Source organism: Rhea americana, unplaced genomic scaffold (assembly GCF_003343005.1).
Source record: "Rhea americana isolate MKP2758 unplaced genomic scaffold, rheAme1 scaffold_69, whole genome shotgun sequence".
In the NCBI taxonomy this organism is placed as follows: domain Eukaryota; kingdom Metazoa; phylum Chordata; class Aves; order Rheiformes; family Rheidae; genus Rhea; species Rhea americana.
Window position 1 is genome coordinate 3,075,983 of NW_028186856.1, and position 16,572 is coordinate 3,092,554.

Genomic DNA, 16,572 nt, shown 5'->3' on the forward strand with positions numbered 1-16,572 from the left:
AGCTCTATTTCACTGTAAAATAGAGGTACTCAACATTTGCTGTAGAGTAAAAACATGAAGATAGCTGGTTACAGCAGGTCAGCTGAGGACCAGTTACTTGTTAAGCTACCAGAACATAACTGCATACCTGAATTCTGTGATAGTTCTGAAGTAATATATGGTTCAAGAGGAACTTCATCTCACAGTATGTACACATACCATCTAGCCATAGCAGGGCTACTGTAAGTTCTACTGACTTGTAGTATCATAGGAATTCTTTGCCTATAAGAATTGTTCAAAACACTCTGAAGAGGAGTAGATCACTCAGGAAGGAAAGCAAAGATGGACAAATAGACTATAGTATTTTACAGAACAAAACACAACATTGTTTTGAATATTTGTTGTTCATTTTATTTTCGTGGCCAAAATATGAAACTATCATCTGAGGGGAAAAAAAAAAAAAAAAAAAAAAAAAAAAAAAAAAGCACTCTACAGCCCATATTGTTCAAGGGAAACAATTATGTATGTTTTCACTAATGTTAAAAATGCATGGTAATGCAGACAAAACAGACTTCCCTGTGTCCAAAACCTGTAATTTTAGCAGTATTATTCTTTTGCAGATTGGTATCTGATCTCTTTATCTTTTAGTGTCACAGTTCTCCTGCCTATGAAGAAGGTATAGCCTGAAAAAGATAACTACAACGTTTTTGGAGGAAAGAAGCAAGTTAATTTACTGGCTAAGAAGCCAGTAAATTAAGAGCATGCCTCAAGTAACTGACAGAGAGAATGTCCTATAAGAGTGCAACGATGAGTACCATCGCACTTGCTTGGAGGGATGCAGTTGTGCCAGGGTTATGTTAAATGCTTGAGTAAACAGCAAGTGATTTAAATAATTGGATATTTATAATTTTAACAACTAGCTTTCCAAGATTTTATCTCGGAAAAGAAAAACAAAACAGTGAGTATTTCTGTGAGCCCAAAATTTCTCACCACAAACAATACTGTGAGGAACTGAAGTCAGAAACCTCATATAAATCTTTTCTCATAGCCCTCATCTAGCAATAGGAATTTTTGACTGAGGAAGTTTCCATGAGTGTCCCTCCAGAGCTTTGTCAACCTCATCTACAAAATTTCCAGAGGAAAGATAAGAGAACTGTATAGGGCATGGTTACTGCCTATGAACTACACAATCTGTCTATGCAATTGGTCCCATTACAAGTTAAGAAGTTATTTCGCTCCCAGCTTAGTTAAAAAAAAAAAAAAAACAGCAAAGCAAAGAGTTGACTAAGATGACAATCTGATAAATCTGAGCATTGCCTGTAGTTGTTGTACTTCTAGAAATGGCTAAGAATTGCAAATGAAATATTACAGAAAACAAATTTTCTTTTGAACTTATACCTCATGATAATTATTATAACTGGTAAAGATCCAATCATATACACATCATTAAAAATGTAATTATTTTGCTTGTAACAATCTCATCCACAACCTGTTCCTCCAAAGAAGCACTTTAAAAACTCTTTCTACGTTTATTGTTTTAATATCTGAGGTTCTTTCAGAAAAACATTGTATGATGTGATAAACCACTGTTAMGTCTGTTCTGTCTTCACACAAAGAAAAGGTATTTATGCAACTAAATGAAATGTAATACATTTTTAATTATGCAAATAGACATTAACTAGAGACAATCAGGGAAGACTTCAAGGCCTTGGGCACGGTGGTCAAGGGTCTGGGAGCCCAGATGGTCTTCTCATTGGGCCTGCCAATTAGGGGGAGGCATGGGAGGAGGAATAGGAAGATTTCCCAAATCAACAACTGGCCACGCCGCTGCTGCAGCTGTGAGAGCTGGACCACTTCAGCCTGGGGAAGGGAAGACTGAGGGGGGATCTTATCAATGTGCACAAGTACCTGAAGGGAGGGTGTCAAGGGGATGGGGMCAAACTCTTTTCAGTTGTCCTGTGTGACAGGACAACAGACAATGGACACAAACTGAAGCACAGGAAGTTCTGCCTGAATGTGAGGGGGAATTTCTTCCCTGTGAGAGTGACGGAGCCCTGGAGCAGGTTGCCCAGAGAGGTTGTGGAGTCTGCTTCTCTGGAGATATTCAAGRCCCGCCTGGATGCAACCCTGTCTACCATGCTCTAGGTGACCCTGCTGAGYGGGGAGGTTGGAGTAGATGATCTCCAGAGGTCCCTTCCAACCTTACTGATTCTATGATTCTATGTACACACACACACACAGACATACAGTAATTTATGTTTTAACTTTAGGGGGGAGATAGAGTCAAAGAAATAACTTATAATTGCAGATGCTCACAGTGTAATGTATAGTGTTCCCAATGATCTTGAAGGAAATGTTCCCATGTTTTAGGACAGTCACTAAGAAATTCTGGTCTCTTTCATCTTCACAGCATTACTATACTTCATCCTCTCCCGACTGCTAGATTGAGGCTTAAGAATCTAGGCTTTAAAAACTAGTAAACTTCACATATTATAACTTTTTTCCCCCTTACACTCAACATTCAATATCTAATTGGCTTATCCATAGCAAGCAAATAACGTTGGGGGAAAAAGCAAATATGAAAAATAGCCACTTGAATTAAAGATAGGTACACATAATGCTCCACATATGCCTATCTGTACATGGTCAGATGGTTCAGAATTTGATTTGAAAAGAGCTCGGATATTCATCTCATTTCTTGTTTTATAACACCTCCAATGCTATCTGTAACAGCAGGCCTTAGAAACCCCATAGGAATCTACAGTTTTATTTCTTTAATATGCCTGCTTCAAATTGTTTTGTTTTCACATTGGTTTACTATAGACTTAATGATCAGATTATCCACATAATGACATAGGAGACACAGTATGTTTGGCGTATAGGTTCACACTAGTAACTACTAAACAATTTAATTCAGATAATTCATTTAAGCCTGAGAAAAGACCAAAAGATAACACTTTATAGATTACTGAAAAGCGAGGTAAAATTGTCATGACGTTTAAGTTGGAGAAATGCAACCATCTAGTTCCAATATTATTTTGAAATTCAGGTAGTATGGTATTTAGAGGAGTATCATGTTTAACTTCTCATGTAATCATTACTGTAAAAGGTCATTTTATTGCAAAAAGATACATTGTTTTCAAATGGAATTAAATGAATCTTTTTCATCCAGAGCTTCCCAGGCATTTCCTTACTTGTTCTTTCTCCTATCATATTTTTGAACATTACACACTGAGTGTTGACACATTCTTTTAACAATGAGATTTAAAGGGACATTAACATTGCAATTAAATGACATTAAATTACAATTAGCTTTGTGAAGTATATTATTCTGAAGTTGGAAGTTGTAATGACAATAATTGCTAACAAATATATGTTTATAATGTTAATTAATTCTACTTTTCTCTGTTCTTATGGGACAGACTGTACATTTGCCTTAGATGACTGTGCAAGGAGGCTGGAATTAGAAGCAGCAAAAATAAAGGCAACATAAGGAGACCTTAACAGGCTACATCCCCCTGGACATCTTTAAGGGCACATGAAAGAAATGGTCTGATACAGTACCTAGTATAATTCCCAGTACCAGTTCCTGGAACAGTTCTACTATTTCTTACTATTTGCACTCCATTGCATTTGGCTATAAATTGAGAAAAACAGATAATCTTCACAGATGAAAAGGTTCAGACTAGCAAAGTTTGGAAAAAGCCTTAGTAGATTTCAGCGTATTGTAATCAAGAACAGGATGAAAAAGAGAGGGAAAAGGCCTTGAATTTGATTTCTCATGCATTTCATCTGGAAGACAGTTCTTGGTCAACGACAGGGAGATCAGCTACAGGTTGGTAATTACAGTTCTTTGAGGTGTTCCCTGCCTGGTTGTGCAGGTGTTCATATGCAAGAGATGAGAATACTTTAATTACCAGCATTTTTTGATTATGCTGATTTCATTACATGCTAACATTTCCTTCTTTCTCTATCAATGGAAAAACAACTTTTTTTTTGGGGGGGGGGGTTTGGTTTGGAAAGGTCTGAAGAAAATTTTCTTTCTTCTTTGCATTCCTTTCATTTTGTGTTTCACTACTAGCATTCCCCAAACAATTTAACATTGAAGATCCAAATCTTGAAAAGTCTAACTAGACATCACAGTTTGATCTTATCAAATCAGATCTTATCAAATGAGACATCTGATTTAGAAAGTAATGTTGACAAATATGTGACCTACTTTAAATAGGGCTTTGGAAATGTCACATAAAGGATCGTCCCTCAAGCAGAATAGATTTTCACTGTATCTAGGAATTCAACACAGCCGGGAATTTTAGACCAAGCTCTGAACCAAGCTTCTAATCCTTTGATCCTTTTGCAATACATTGAAATAGCCACAGAAATATACTGAACATCTTAGTTCTCTCCAAAGAGAAAGATTAAACTGCAAGCTTATCTTTGAGTGTAGACCTACATTTCCTTTGGGAGTATCAGGCTCATGAGACAAAACAATTAGATATTTGCTTTAAATAAAGATCTGAACACACTTCTAGAAGAAACCTAAGATGTGACGCAAGTGTTATTTTTTCCTTGAAAAAGAGAAAAATTATCCTCCACCTATCAAAGACGGAAGTTTTGAATTGTACATTCTGGATTACTTAAAGAGGAATATTGCTTTCCTAGATGAACGAAATAGCAGTACCCATAGTGAGAAAATGAGATATAGAAAAAGAATCTTAAGGTCCCACAGTGGAGACAGACTTTGTCTTCAATTGCACAAGCCAGTTATATTCAGTACAATAACATGTACTGAAGCTAATGTGTGTTAAAGAAAGTTACATTATTCTGACTGATTAAGAGAAGCAAGAAATAAAATAATCGCAATTATGGACAATGCGAGAGTTGTAAGTTTCAGCTGCAAGTGTTGACTGTGCCAAGTCAAGGTTATGAAGTTGACCATGATTTTGTCTTCTTTGATCTATAAGTTTTATAATTTCAGAAGAATTTCAGGGATGCATATAATAAGGCATGAAAAGCTATGAAATTATAAGGGCATTTCCCTGGAAGCCCTGACTACCCTCTTCTGGAGTGAATGGTTTTGCATATCCAGTGGTCTTTGTTCACAGTAGAATTTACATGAGGAACATCCCACTAATGAAGCAGTCATCTCATTATCAGGTCTCTATTTTTTCATTTGTATTGTTACACAAATGTCTACTAATCATGTATGCAGATGATCTAGATGATGATTAGCATTTTACTATGACACAGCCCAAGGTACCATTGGCCTTCTTTGCCACAAGGGTGCATTGCTGGTGCTTTTCAGAGCTGCTTTCCAGAAAGTTAGCCCCCAGCCTCTGGTCGTGCATGGGGTTATTCCTCCCCAGATGTGGGACTTTGCACTACCCTTTGTTGAACTTCATTGGGTTCCACTCTGCCCATTTCTCCAGCCTGTGAGGTCCCTTTAAACAACTGTGTAATCATCTGGTGCATCAACCACTCCTCCCAGTTCTGTATCATCTATGAACATGCTGAGAGTGCATTTGGTCCCGTCACCCAGGTCATTAATGAAAATGTTAAAAAGTATTGGCCTCAGTATTGACCCCTGGGGCCACTAGTGACTGACTTCCAACTAGATTTGGCATCACTGATCACGACCCTCTGAATTTGGCAGTTCAGCCAGTTTTCAGTCCACCTTACTGATCGCCTACCTAGCCCAAACTTCATCAGCTTGTCTATGAGGATGTCATGGGATATAGTGACAAAATCTTGCTGGTACTACTGGTTACTACTACCTTACAACGTAGAAAACATCCATTGTCCTTCTCTCACCTACCAAGCCAGTCATCTCATCTATGAAGTCTATTATGCTGGTTAAGTATGATTTCCCCTTCATAAGTCCACGATGACTACTCCAAATTACTACTCCGAATTACTTTCCTATTCTTCACTTTTCTGGAAATAGTATCCAGGATTAGTTGCTCCATCACCTTCCTAGGGATCAAGGTAAGGCTGATAGGGCCTGTAGTTCCCCAGATCCTCCTTCTTGCCTTTAAAGACAGGGTGACCTTTCCTTTCTTCCTCAGGCACCTCTCCCAATTAGCATGACTTTTCAAAGATAATTGAGAATGGCTTCACAATGACATTGGCCAACCCCTTCAGCACCCATGGGTGCATCCACATCAGGGACCATGGAGTTGTGCATGTCCCATCTGTATATGTGTTCTCTCACATCATCCTTCTCCACCAAGAATAAGTCTTTATCACTCCAGACTTCCTCTCTGGTCACAAGGGCTTTGTCCTACCAGAAAGACTGAGGCAAAGGAGGCATTCAATATTCATTATTCATTGTGAAGAATAAGTCCTAAGCAACTTTTCCAAATGAGAAAATTCTGATCTGTTCTTTCTGGACTTTGCTGTCCTCCTTATTCTTTAAAGTGTCCTGTATCTCTTGCAGAAATCCAGAGCATCATCTATTACTCAGGAGTCAAAAGGACCCCATCAGTAAGCAAAATAAAACCTTGATCTTTTCATTCAGACTAAGATTGTCGCTATCTGTGATGCCATATGCTACTTAAGCAATTCTAGTATACAAACCATCCTCACTTATATTATAATTATTTCATTTACTGATAGTTAACTATTAATTTACTCATGGCAAACTGTACTCTTGAAAAACTTATAAAAGATTCCCAGAACTTCAGAACCAGACATTTTGCTTTTGTTATTTTAGTTTTAAAGGCAGTGACACAAGGAGGAATTCAGCTTTCACTGTTAAAAATGTACAATTATAATAAGCATAAATTCTACCTCCAATTTCAGACCAAATAATTTGCAATGATTAAAAGTTACTATGATCTGTTGTAAATGAAACCATACAAGTAAAATTAAAGCAAATCCAGGCATTGTAAAGAACTTAATCAGAATTCTAGAACAGTAGAAAATTGGAGAAGTTCATTATCCAGCTTCAATGAATTTTCTTTCTGTTTTCTTATTTTTTGCTTTTAAACAGCAAGACATATTTGGTATCACTCAACTATCTAAAAGAAAATTCTGATCACTGAAGAGAATTTACAGTACAAAGAGCAAAATAAAAAAAAAAGAAAAAAAGAAAGAAAGAAACCCAACACTATAAATGGAGCTGCTATTCAAATTAATAATAATAATCGTTCAAATTAATAATAATAATATAAATCATTGCTTGAAAAGATTTGCTATGTCTATGAGTATAAGCATGGTGGGATTTTTTTTTGTGAAAGCTAAAGACTTGGCCTGTCCAGGAAAAGCAATATAAATTCTTTTTGACCATTTTAACTTTTCCTCCATCATTACAGATAATATTTCTCATTCCTAATTTATTTCAAATAATTTCTTTAACAATATAGATTTATTTTCATCTCATTATGAAATTCAAATTTTAATGACAGTTTAGAAGCAGTATGTTCTAGTTTTCAGAATTTTTAAATACTACTAACCATAAATATATAGAATTCACTTCACTTGAAGATCTATATGAAATGCTACAGAAGCCAATCAATTAGCTTGTATTGAATTTATACTTTTATATTTATTGTTATTTTATAGTAATCTATTTTTATTTATTTATTAAATAGAGTAATACTTTTTAAAGAAATAGCTTCATCTGCAAATCATGTAAATTAGTTATCAAAGAGATTTGCTTCAGTACATTGGCATTGCTGAATACTATACTCTTCTACTAGTTTTTAGCCTAAATAAAGCCATTTGCATATGATATCTGAAGGGACAGAAGTAGCTAAATTCATGCACTCCTTTACTCCTTAACTTGTGCCCTGGGAAGAAGAAAATATTTTAATAAATCCTTTTAAGGCATTTTCATAAATAAACCTCTACACATAGATAAAAGCCTCACAATTACAATCACATTACCACACTATGCATACTTACAGACACAGTAAATATATTAAAAATTTGTTTTAATAAATCTCATTACTATTGCAGAAACAATGTCAATCATCTACCTAAAAATTTCCTTTTCTCTGTTCATATTGAGGAATACAATACCAAAATTCCAGGTGTTTCTGTAGAATAGAGTTGTTTTTTTAAAAAAAATATAACATTCAGGAAAAGTCTATTTTAATAATACTGGTCATGTTTTACGAGATCCCTTTGTTAAGCAGCATAAAAAATTAAGGAATAATTTCTATATTTATGACAAATGTATTTCACTACCAAAATGCAGTTAGTAGTAGAATTGGTACTACTGCTATAATTAAAGTTATATATAATATTAAAATATTCTTTTCACATAAAACCTCTGTAGTAAAACTGTGAACCTCGCTCAGTTGATTTATTATGTAATATCTAAAGAAAGCAATGGTTTATAAGTCAACTACAACAATTTCAGCTAAAACCCACAGATCTATGTTTTCATAAAGCTCTGTTGATAGGGAAGTAAGCTTTTTTCTATACCTGGAAGTTCTCTCTCTTCAATACTGTCTTCCACAGATCCAAAGGAATAATTAGCTGGACTGACTGCAGGAGTGGAAATAAAACTTGTACAGCCAATGGATGAGTTGATTTCAAAATAATCATGGCTGTGATTCAGTCGGTGAAATTCCAGAGAAGATACTATTGATGTGCGCTGCTTGGGCTACAAGAAAAATAGAAGTTTGGAGTATAAAATACAGACTTGATATTTGTTTATAATTTTATTACTTGACATTAAATAGATTTATTTAGTGTTTCTCTTCTTTTATTGTTTTTTCAACCAAAAAGTTATACAACTAAAAATCATTTTATGTGACAAGCTATGGTKAATTAAAGATGATTTCCTTCTAAAATTCGGATTAATCTTGATTAGGGAAAAAAAAGCATGTCATAATTCTAATCAATTTAATTCAAAATTAAATTGGGTTTTACAGCCATGCATATAATAATTGCAATCATCTTTTGCTAACAAATGGTGCTCTTCACCAGCTGCACTGCTGGGTATGTCTTGCAAAACAACTCCATTGCTAATGCCCATATAATGAAAATTACAAAACCACACATCATCTGAAAGCAACCCTCTGCTGTTTACTCAGTCTATGAAGGGCTGCCTTAGATATTCCAAGACTGAAGCATCTAAAAGCTGAGGAGAAAAATGTCAGCTTAAAAAACACACATGGAAAGCAAACCTTCTTACTGAGTTTTCATGGAATACATCTCCATTAGTTTGTACCAGTGTGCACTTTTAAAGTGAATCTCTTGACTGACCCCACCTAATGTGGGGACCACCTAAAGCGGTTTGCAGAGATGTCTCACAGATCCTGAAAACTAGGTTCCTTTTGGATGGATCTATGCCATAAGTGTACTTCAGGATCGTACAGAATGTGCTCCAACTCCTTACAGGCATAGGGCTATRGGACCACGCTAGGGCTAGTCCATACTATAACCCATGAAAATGATACAGTGTGAACATCAGGTCCTCAGCACCAACTGTTTCACTCTACAGATCTGCTCCTGTTACACTGCACTGCTTGTTAATACAGACAAAACCTTAGTGCTCTAAGCCATGGACTGTAAGCCACAGACCACTGATGGTTTGCAATGCCATGCTAAAGAGTCGCCCGCTAACCTGAAGCACACATGTGGCTCCATATTCAAACTATCCTATCCCYATGATGGGCCTTGCTTCCTCAGGTGCAATGACCTGAAACTTTAAATGCCTCCCCCAAAACAGAGTAGGTGTGTAGCTGTCTGTATGTTTATCCCCATTCCTGTATGATAGTGTGAAAAACAGCTTAGAAACTGCTGCCTGAGATAACTAAAACTGCAAAGAGTAAGTGGAGAAAGAAAGTAAAAGGAACTTTAACTTCTTGTTTTATGTCCGGCCGCTAGAATATTTGTAAAGGTCCAGAACTTGCTATTTACTGGTATCAAAAGCAAACAATTGCCCTGGGAGCAATGAGATCTTCCTTGGACCATGAAGCTATTCACCATCCCTTACTCAGGACTACCTGCTAAAACACAGTCTGTCCCAGGGGAGCAATTTTTTATTTTCTCTGTGGTCTATTTCATTTTTAGGTTGCGAGCCCTGCAATGTTTGTGCTACAAAGACAGAACTAGACTGCTTTCACTAAAAATTAACTCTTTATATGGGAATGTTAGGAAAAAAAATAAATAGATTAAATCTGTATAATGTTGGTTGCTTTCTGGAGTTGTATTGGGTATCATATCAATTAACTGTATTCTGTTAAAACTGAGAAAAATTGAGAAGGGTAAATTCGGGCTTTCATCTGGAACTCATCTACTGTCTATTGAGGGGATTTACTTTCTTTAACAATTCAAAAATAGCTTCTGCTTTGACAGGCTGATGCTTAGGGCTAGCAATTTCAACAGGACAGGCTCTGACAATAAACAGTTTGGTTAAAAGTCATTGTTTTGGATCCGAGCCAAAATAATAGGCTCTCTGATTTGACTAAAAATATCCATATGTGTTAATGAAACCCAAACCACACACTTTTCCTAAACAACAAATTTATCAATGACCTAATTATTTCTGAAACCGAGAAAGATCTTTGGTCCTTCAGAAAAATGCTGTTGGCCCTTTCCCAAGCAGTGGTGTCTTCTTTGTGGATTTGCAGGAAGTCAGTTTCTGATTTGAAAAGGTGACATGTTATACTTTTCTAATTAATGTGACATGCAGGATGTCTGGTTATTCTTAAACTGAGATAGTTCCTATCTAAAAGGGCAGCTGGCTCCAGCTCAGTCTCCCAAGCAGCTTCCAAAACAAGGGCTCCTACCTTCATCTTTTAAGCCTCCAGTCACTGTCTCAACTTACTGCCTCTTTCTTGGGACAAGAATGACAGCATCTGATATATCACATGGCCTTTTACTACCTTGTTGCTAATCAGCTGTCTGACTGCATCTTACTGTAGTATTACAAACTACTGTGGCGTCTTTAAAAGTTTCACATCTAAGTTCACTTAGGTATCTGTCTAAGTCTCTGGAAAAAAAAATGTTCTGAGGTGTACTTTATTGATCTGTTAAGTTTGCAAACACTTATAACTTCTAAATATGCCTCTCTATTAATGAAAAACCATGATTTTTTTCTGGTGACACAGGTTATTGGTATAAAATAGGCTTATAGTGATTTTCAAAGATGAATATGGAAGTTGGAAACATGCCTTCCATTTGTTAGTGCTCACACATAACTGTCTCTTAACCCAGGTGAAACAAAATTCTTGCTGTATCTACATAACATAACATATTAAGATAACATGATCACGGCTTCACCTATGAGATTAGCAGACTCAAAGTCAAAAGAGTTCCTACACTGCTTTGATTTTATCTATATATACCATAGCTAATCTAAATGTGTTTTCCTTCTGGCTTTGATATTATTAATTCAGTTGAAAATATCTCAGTTTAATATGTATTTCCTGTATTAAGATTCTGCACAGAACCTCACTCAACCTCCAGAACTCTACAGCTTAGCACTTCTACTATCCTATTTGGAGTTAACCAGGTCCCTCTGTCAACATGTGCCAATAATTTCTCTATGTAATTACACATGAATATATCATCTGAGCTTTGGTAGCTATATAGAGGAGCCTTTGCAGAGCTCCTTTGCAGGGTCTGGCAAAATGTTCCSTTGTTAAAATATGCTAATTGATCATTAACATATGCTAACTATATCTGGGAGCACAAATTCATCCAGAACAAAGTTAAGCCACAGAAGAATACTGAAAATACCAAATTGACAAGAAAGCCTCATCTGCTGCTACGGATAGCTGCCAGCTTCTCCTTATGGCATATACAATGGTACATATACCTCTGTCATTTTCTTCCTTAGGATGCTGGAGTGAGAAGTGGTTCAGTGAAGTTCAATTAGGCACAGTATGTGTAGAAGGCTTTTTCTTCTCTAAGTGAATTAACCTCAAAAAATCATTTCTTATACTATTGTTGGTGCTTAAAAATACACATGAAGTTGATAAGCCAGAGACATGTAGTAAACCAGTCTGTGTTGACTGCATCCCTCTGTCTCTGTCTCTCTAAAGTAGTTTGCACAATTTTTTTTGCTATAGTTAGGATTAAATTCAGCTCCATATTTAGACATCCAGATTTACAGCATAGCTGTTTACATCTACACCATGCATTTAAGCTCCCATTACAATCAAATGAGAGCTAGTCAACAAAATCAACCGAGCCTAGAAAACAATTCATCTCACCACAGACACCTTGGTGTCAGTTCRGTTGCCTGAACTCTGGTATCGAGCATCACTGGAGTTCCCCTTGGGGCATGCCACTTGATGTCCAGCTGCCATTCAGAAAAGCGCAGGTCTCCCCTACGTCCTGTGTCATATCTGACAGTCTCCCTGCAGATGTCTAAGACACCTTTATGGCATCTCAAATGACATTAGGTGCCTATTTTTAGGCAAATGAATAGAATCCTACATCCCTATTGAGTGTCATAGGAGATTAGGCACCAAGCTCTGAGAGAGATTCTGATACATACACAGACCGAAGCGCAGGTGTCTTTTACTCTCACATTGAATCATGCCTCTAGCTCACATGTAGACATACTGCAGATATCTTAATTCACTTGTTGAAATCTGAAGCTGAGTTCCTGCTTCACTAACAGGATTTGTAGCCAGCAATTAACAAGTTACTCATTGGTGTTTTGCACCTCACTTTCCTGGATTTTGGTTTCCACCAAATTCATCCATTTACCATGATGAGTCAAACTAGGTTCTAAATAATTCTAAGATCATTTRCCACTTGCAGCACTATATTTTCTAGGAAATGTAGTCATAGATTAAAATTCTATAGCACTATAAATTGTGAAAAACAAAACTCTTTCCCAAAGAGACGATTCTTCATTCTCTGTACCAAAAGCAGCTTTGTCAGTTGTTACGTTTGCCTTCTGCTATTCAGAAGCTCTGTATTCCTACACATAGATAACCCTTGTGAACTTCTAGCATACTTATGCTTATGCTCAACTTCTTTATGCTTAATATTACCCAGGATATATGCTACATGACTACCTGCAGATTTGATCAAAAGTAGATTTTCTTTATTCATTATTTCACATATTTAATTTACTTGCTATGTCTAAATCTCTTTAACAACTGATTTTGTTTACTTTAAAATGTTTCTTGATGACTATTATTTCAATGGTCTTAATATAGTCTTAGAAAATCCTAGATGATCTCAAAACAAGATACCAAATCAGGATAATGAAGAAACCTTATCATCAATGTAAAAGCAAAAAGGTATCAATAAAAATTTTTGAAGATATTTCAATAACAAGATTTAATTAACTTTCAAATCAGATCTAATAAGAGGAATGGTTTCCTTTCAAGTTAGTAGCGATCACATATCAACGAGAGATACCACTTTGAGCAACGCATAACAGGAAAGGTGCCAAAATATATGAACTCAGTTGCCTATCTAGTACTAGAAGTACTAGTAAGACCGTACTTACTGCTCCCATGAATGGAAGCTGTATGGAATGAATGGAAACAAATTCTTTAACGCTTCMATGACTTGCTGTGTAGCACCATGAGGAGGCAAGGGATCGTTCTAATATTTCTCAGAACATTTAGGAAGGAGAGTAGGGCAAATTCTTTTCCCAACTTATCATCAAAATTCTCCAGCTTTGAAGTATTCAACACTATAAGTTCCAACAGACATTTCTTTATGGCTGCAAATCTCTCAGTCCTTCATTATTCCTCATGATGCTCATTAATTTTTCTCTTTCTCAGGAAGCTTGGGACTGACTTCTGTTATCTTTGGCAGAGCCATTAGTCCCATTTTACAGATGCTGAAGTATGGTACAGAGCTCTCCCAAGTTACAGATGTGTGACTTATTAAATCATTGAGGGTCAAAGAGCCTGAAGAAATGCTGCAGCATTCCTGCTGAATTCCAACTGCCTTACATAATGTAACAACCGGTTCCAATTTGTTTCCAGGCAGAAAATGTATGATAGAACAGAGAACTGAGCCCACAGTTTCAAATCCTAGMTAGCACAAAAAACATAGACTTATCCAAAAAAGCAAGAGAACTGTAGCCACTTCCCTAGGCTCATCTCACATACATAACACAATGCCAGTGTAGCCACGTGGACACATAAATCCCTCACTCTGATACCTGCTCAGGCATTTCCATTCTCTTCATTCTCATCAGCTCACTTGCCCTTCAGAAATCCTACTTTCTCTAGCTTTCTTCTTTCCTTAAGATCCTATTCTATTTCTACATAATCATTGTCTCTTTCATCTCTTCTTTTTCAGTTTTCTCTTGTTTTATTCCCTCCAAAACCACTCATTTTATCTAAAATACCCTTCACCACATCCTAACTGATTCTACTTGGTCCTCCAAAACTTAATTCTCTGCTTGCTCTAAACTTCTGTCATCAAGCTCTCACAAATTGACTTTCTAATGGTACTGTCTCCCACTGACTTTAACAGTCACTACAGCCTTCTCATTATCCTTCAGTGCATCCAATTTCACCCTTGGTTCTCCCTTTCAAAAACAACTTTCACATCACTCTTATATTTTCTTAATCTCTGTTCTCTGCTTCAACATTCCACTAGACCATCTATGTCTACTTTTCTACTGTTCTTTCTCTCACGAATATTCACAAAATCCCATAATGTTAATAATTTTCTTGATGAAATATAGCCTGTAAGAGGGCAGGTTTCTTCACTTTTGCCTTTCTCCAGAGCCTGTTTTGATCTGCAGGAATCAGCAGGCCTGATTCATTCTCATCAGTCAACAATACTGCCAAAAGTTATTTGGTTTCTATGCTCTGCACTAAGACAATCGAGTAGCCTTGAAATTGCAAATGTTGTAGATTACACTGGATCTGAGTTTAATTCATCTACATCAGCTAGAAGTGAAAGACTTAACTGTTGCTAAGCTCCTGAATCAATTATTATGTCAAGCCTCAAAAAATCAAGTTAAATAAGCTGAAGACACATTGTCCTTTTAATTAGGTAATCTAATCTTCTCTTATTTCATTTCATAGAATCTTATCTTAAATTATAAGCATGACTACATTTGAAAATAAAACACAGTCAGTTTCAGTACCCATTGCGACATTGTTGTTTTTACCGCTCAACATCTTAATTTAATTTCAGAGCAGCAGGCAGAAATTACACAGTGGTTGGCAACAAATATATCACAAGCAGCCATAACAAGGAGCTCATAAGATCATGGGAATTAAAAATGCTCAAAAGATAAATAAGTAGTTGCACTGTCTTTTAACTATAATTTTTTTCTCTATTAAAAGCATWGTACATTTAAAACTAAGTTCATTTTTATTGGCACTATTATGTTTCTAGAAATTTCTGTTTGACTGACTTTAATTTAGAGAAAACACCTCTTATTTACTGTGTGAACAGCTAGTGCTAATATCTGTACAGTAATCTCATGGCCTATCAGCATATGTTGACCATGTCACTGCCATTGACACAGCCAGGGATGGCACAGACACGTAGGTTAGAACACGGTGGTTAGTGCATGATGCCATGTGGCTCTAGGTACCATATATCCGTAGCACTCTCTGTTCTTACGTTTCTTTTCTCCTCTGTGCATGTTTTACCAGTTCCTCCTTTAGGAGTCCTCCAGTGCAGTACATTAAGCTCAGGGATCTGCTGCACCATTCCATCTTCCATCTCTAGTCTTATCTCATCTATGTATCTGCTTAACTTGTGAGACTGGGGACTACTGAGGATAAGAACAGGTCTTTTCCCGGTTTACATTTCCCTTGATTCCTCTTTTTATTTTAATTGCACCCACATTGCTGTTGTGGATTGTGAGGTGTAACAGTCCTGAACACTAAAAGCTGTAATGCATTTGTAGTGGTTTCCATCTTCAACATAGGCAGTCAGATTTTGAAGATACACCATTATTCCTATCCTGGGAAAATATTGCTTGAAACTCCTAATTATGAAAAGTAAATTTGATAAATAAGAGGAATGTTTTATTCCTCAGCTATAAAAGGAGAAATTCTAGCCTTTAAAAATACAAAAAAAAGTATTATTTTCAGTGAGATGTTGGAAAAAGGATGCTGTAAGCCCTTTTCCCAAAACGCTCATTTAGCAATATCGCATTTTGATCTACAGTTTATGAAAATTGTCTCTATCATTAAATTTGAAGGGTCAAGAGGATGGCTGTTTTTTTAAATTGCATGCTACACATAGCATGTATGTGTAAAAATGTGGTGCATTTGCTGATGTGGATACGAGATTACTCAATAACTAAGGTGCTCAAAACTATCCACTATTACATAGGAACAAAGGAAAACGCTACGAATCTGGTGAGATACAACAGTACAATAAGTAAGGTTTTAATCTTCTGGATTCTGAATGTGTTAGCTTTTCCAGTCATTACGTATACTGGATTCATTGAAAAGTGTCCCCTAGAAATGTATGCATAATCCTCTCTCTATCTATGTGCCTACAAAAGGAGTCACCACAAGTTTCATTGGCAACATAAATACTACTCCACTAACCGTTCTCTTGAGCACATTCTCTAATCGAAGGCAATTGGCATGGAGCACACAGGACTCACCCATGCTACTAAACTTTTTTAGCCTTCAGAGCAGGGTCTTCATAGCAAAATCACCTACTGGGAAGGATCAGACC

General features: G+C 36.4%; 1 protein-coding gene across 1 annotated transcript in view; it reads right to left on the reverse strand.

Annotated features, from left to right (window-relative positions):
- Nucleotides 1-16,572, reverse strand: part of ANKS1B (ankyrin repeat and sterile alpha motif domain containing 1B) — a 434,320-nt gene that overhangs the window by 258,141 nt on the left and 159,607 nt on the right. Inside the window, exon 12 of the mRNA XM_085321288.1 lies at nucleotides 8,410-8,590. Within this exon, the coding sequence (XP_085177414.1) occupies nucleotides 8,410-8,590 (181 nt within the window). The remainder of the gene's footprint in view (nucleotides 1-8,409; nucleotides 8,591-16,572) is intronic.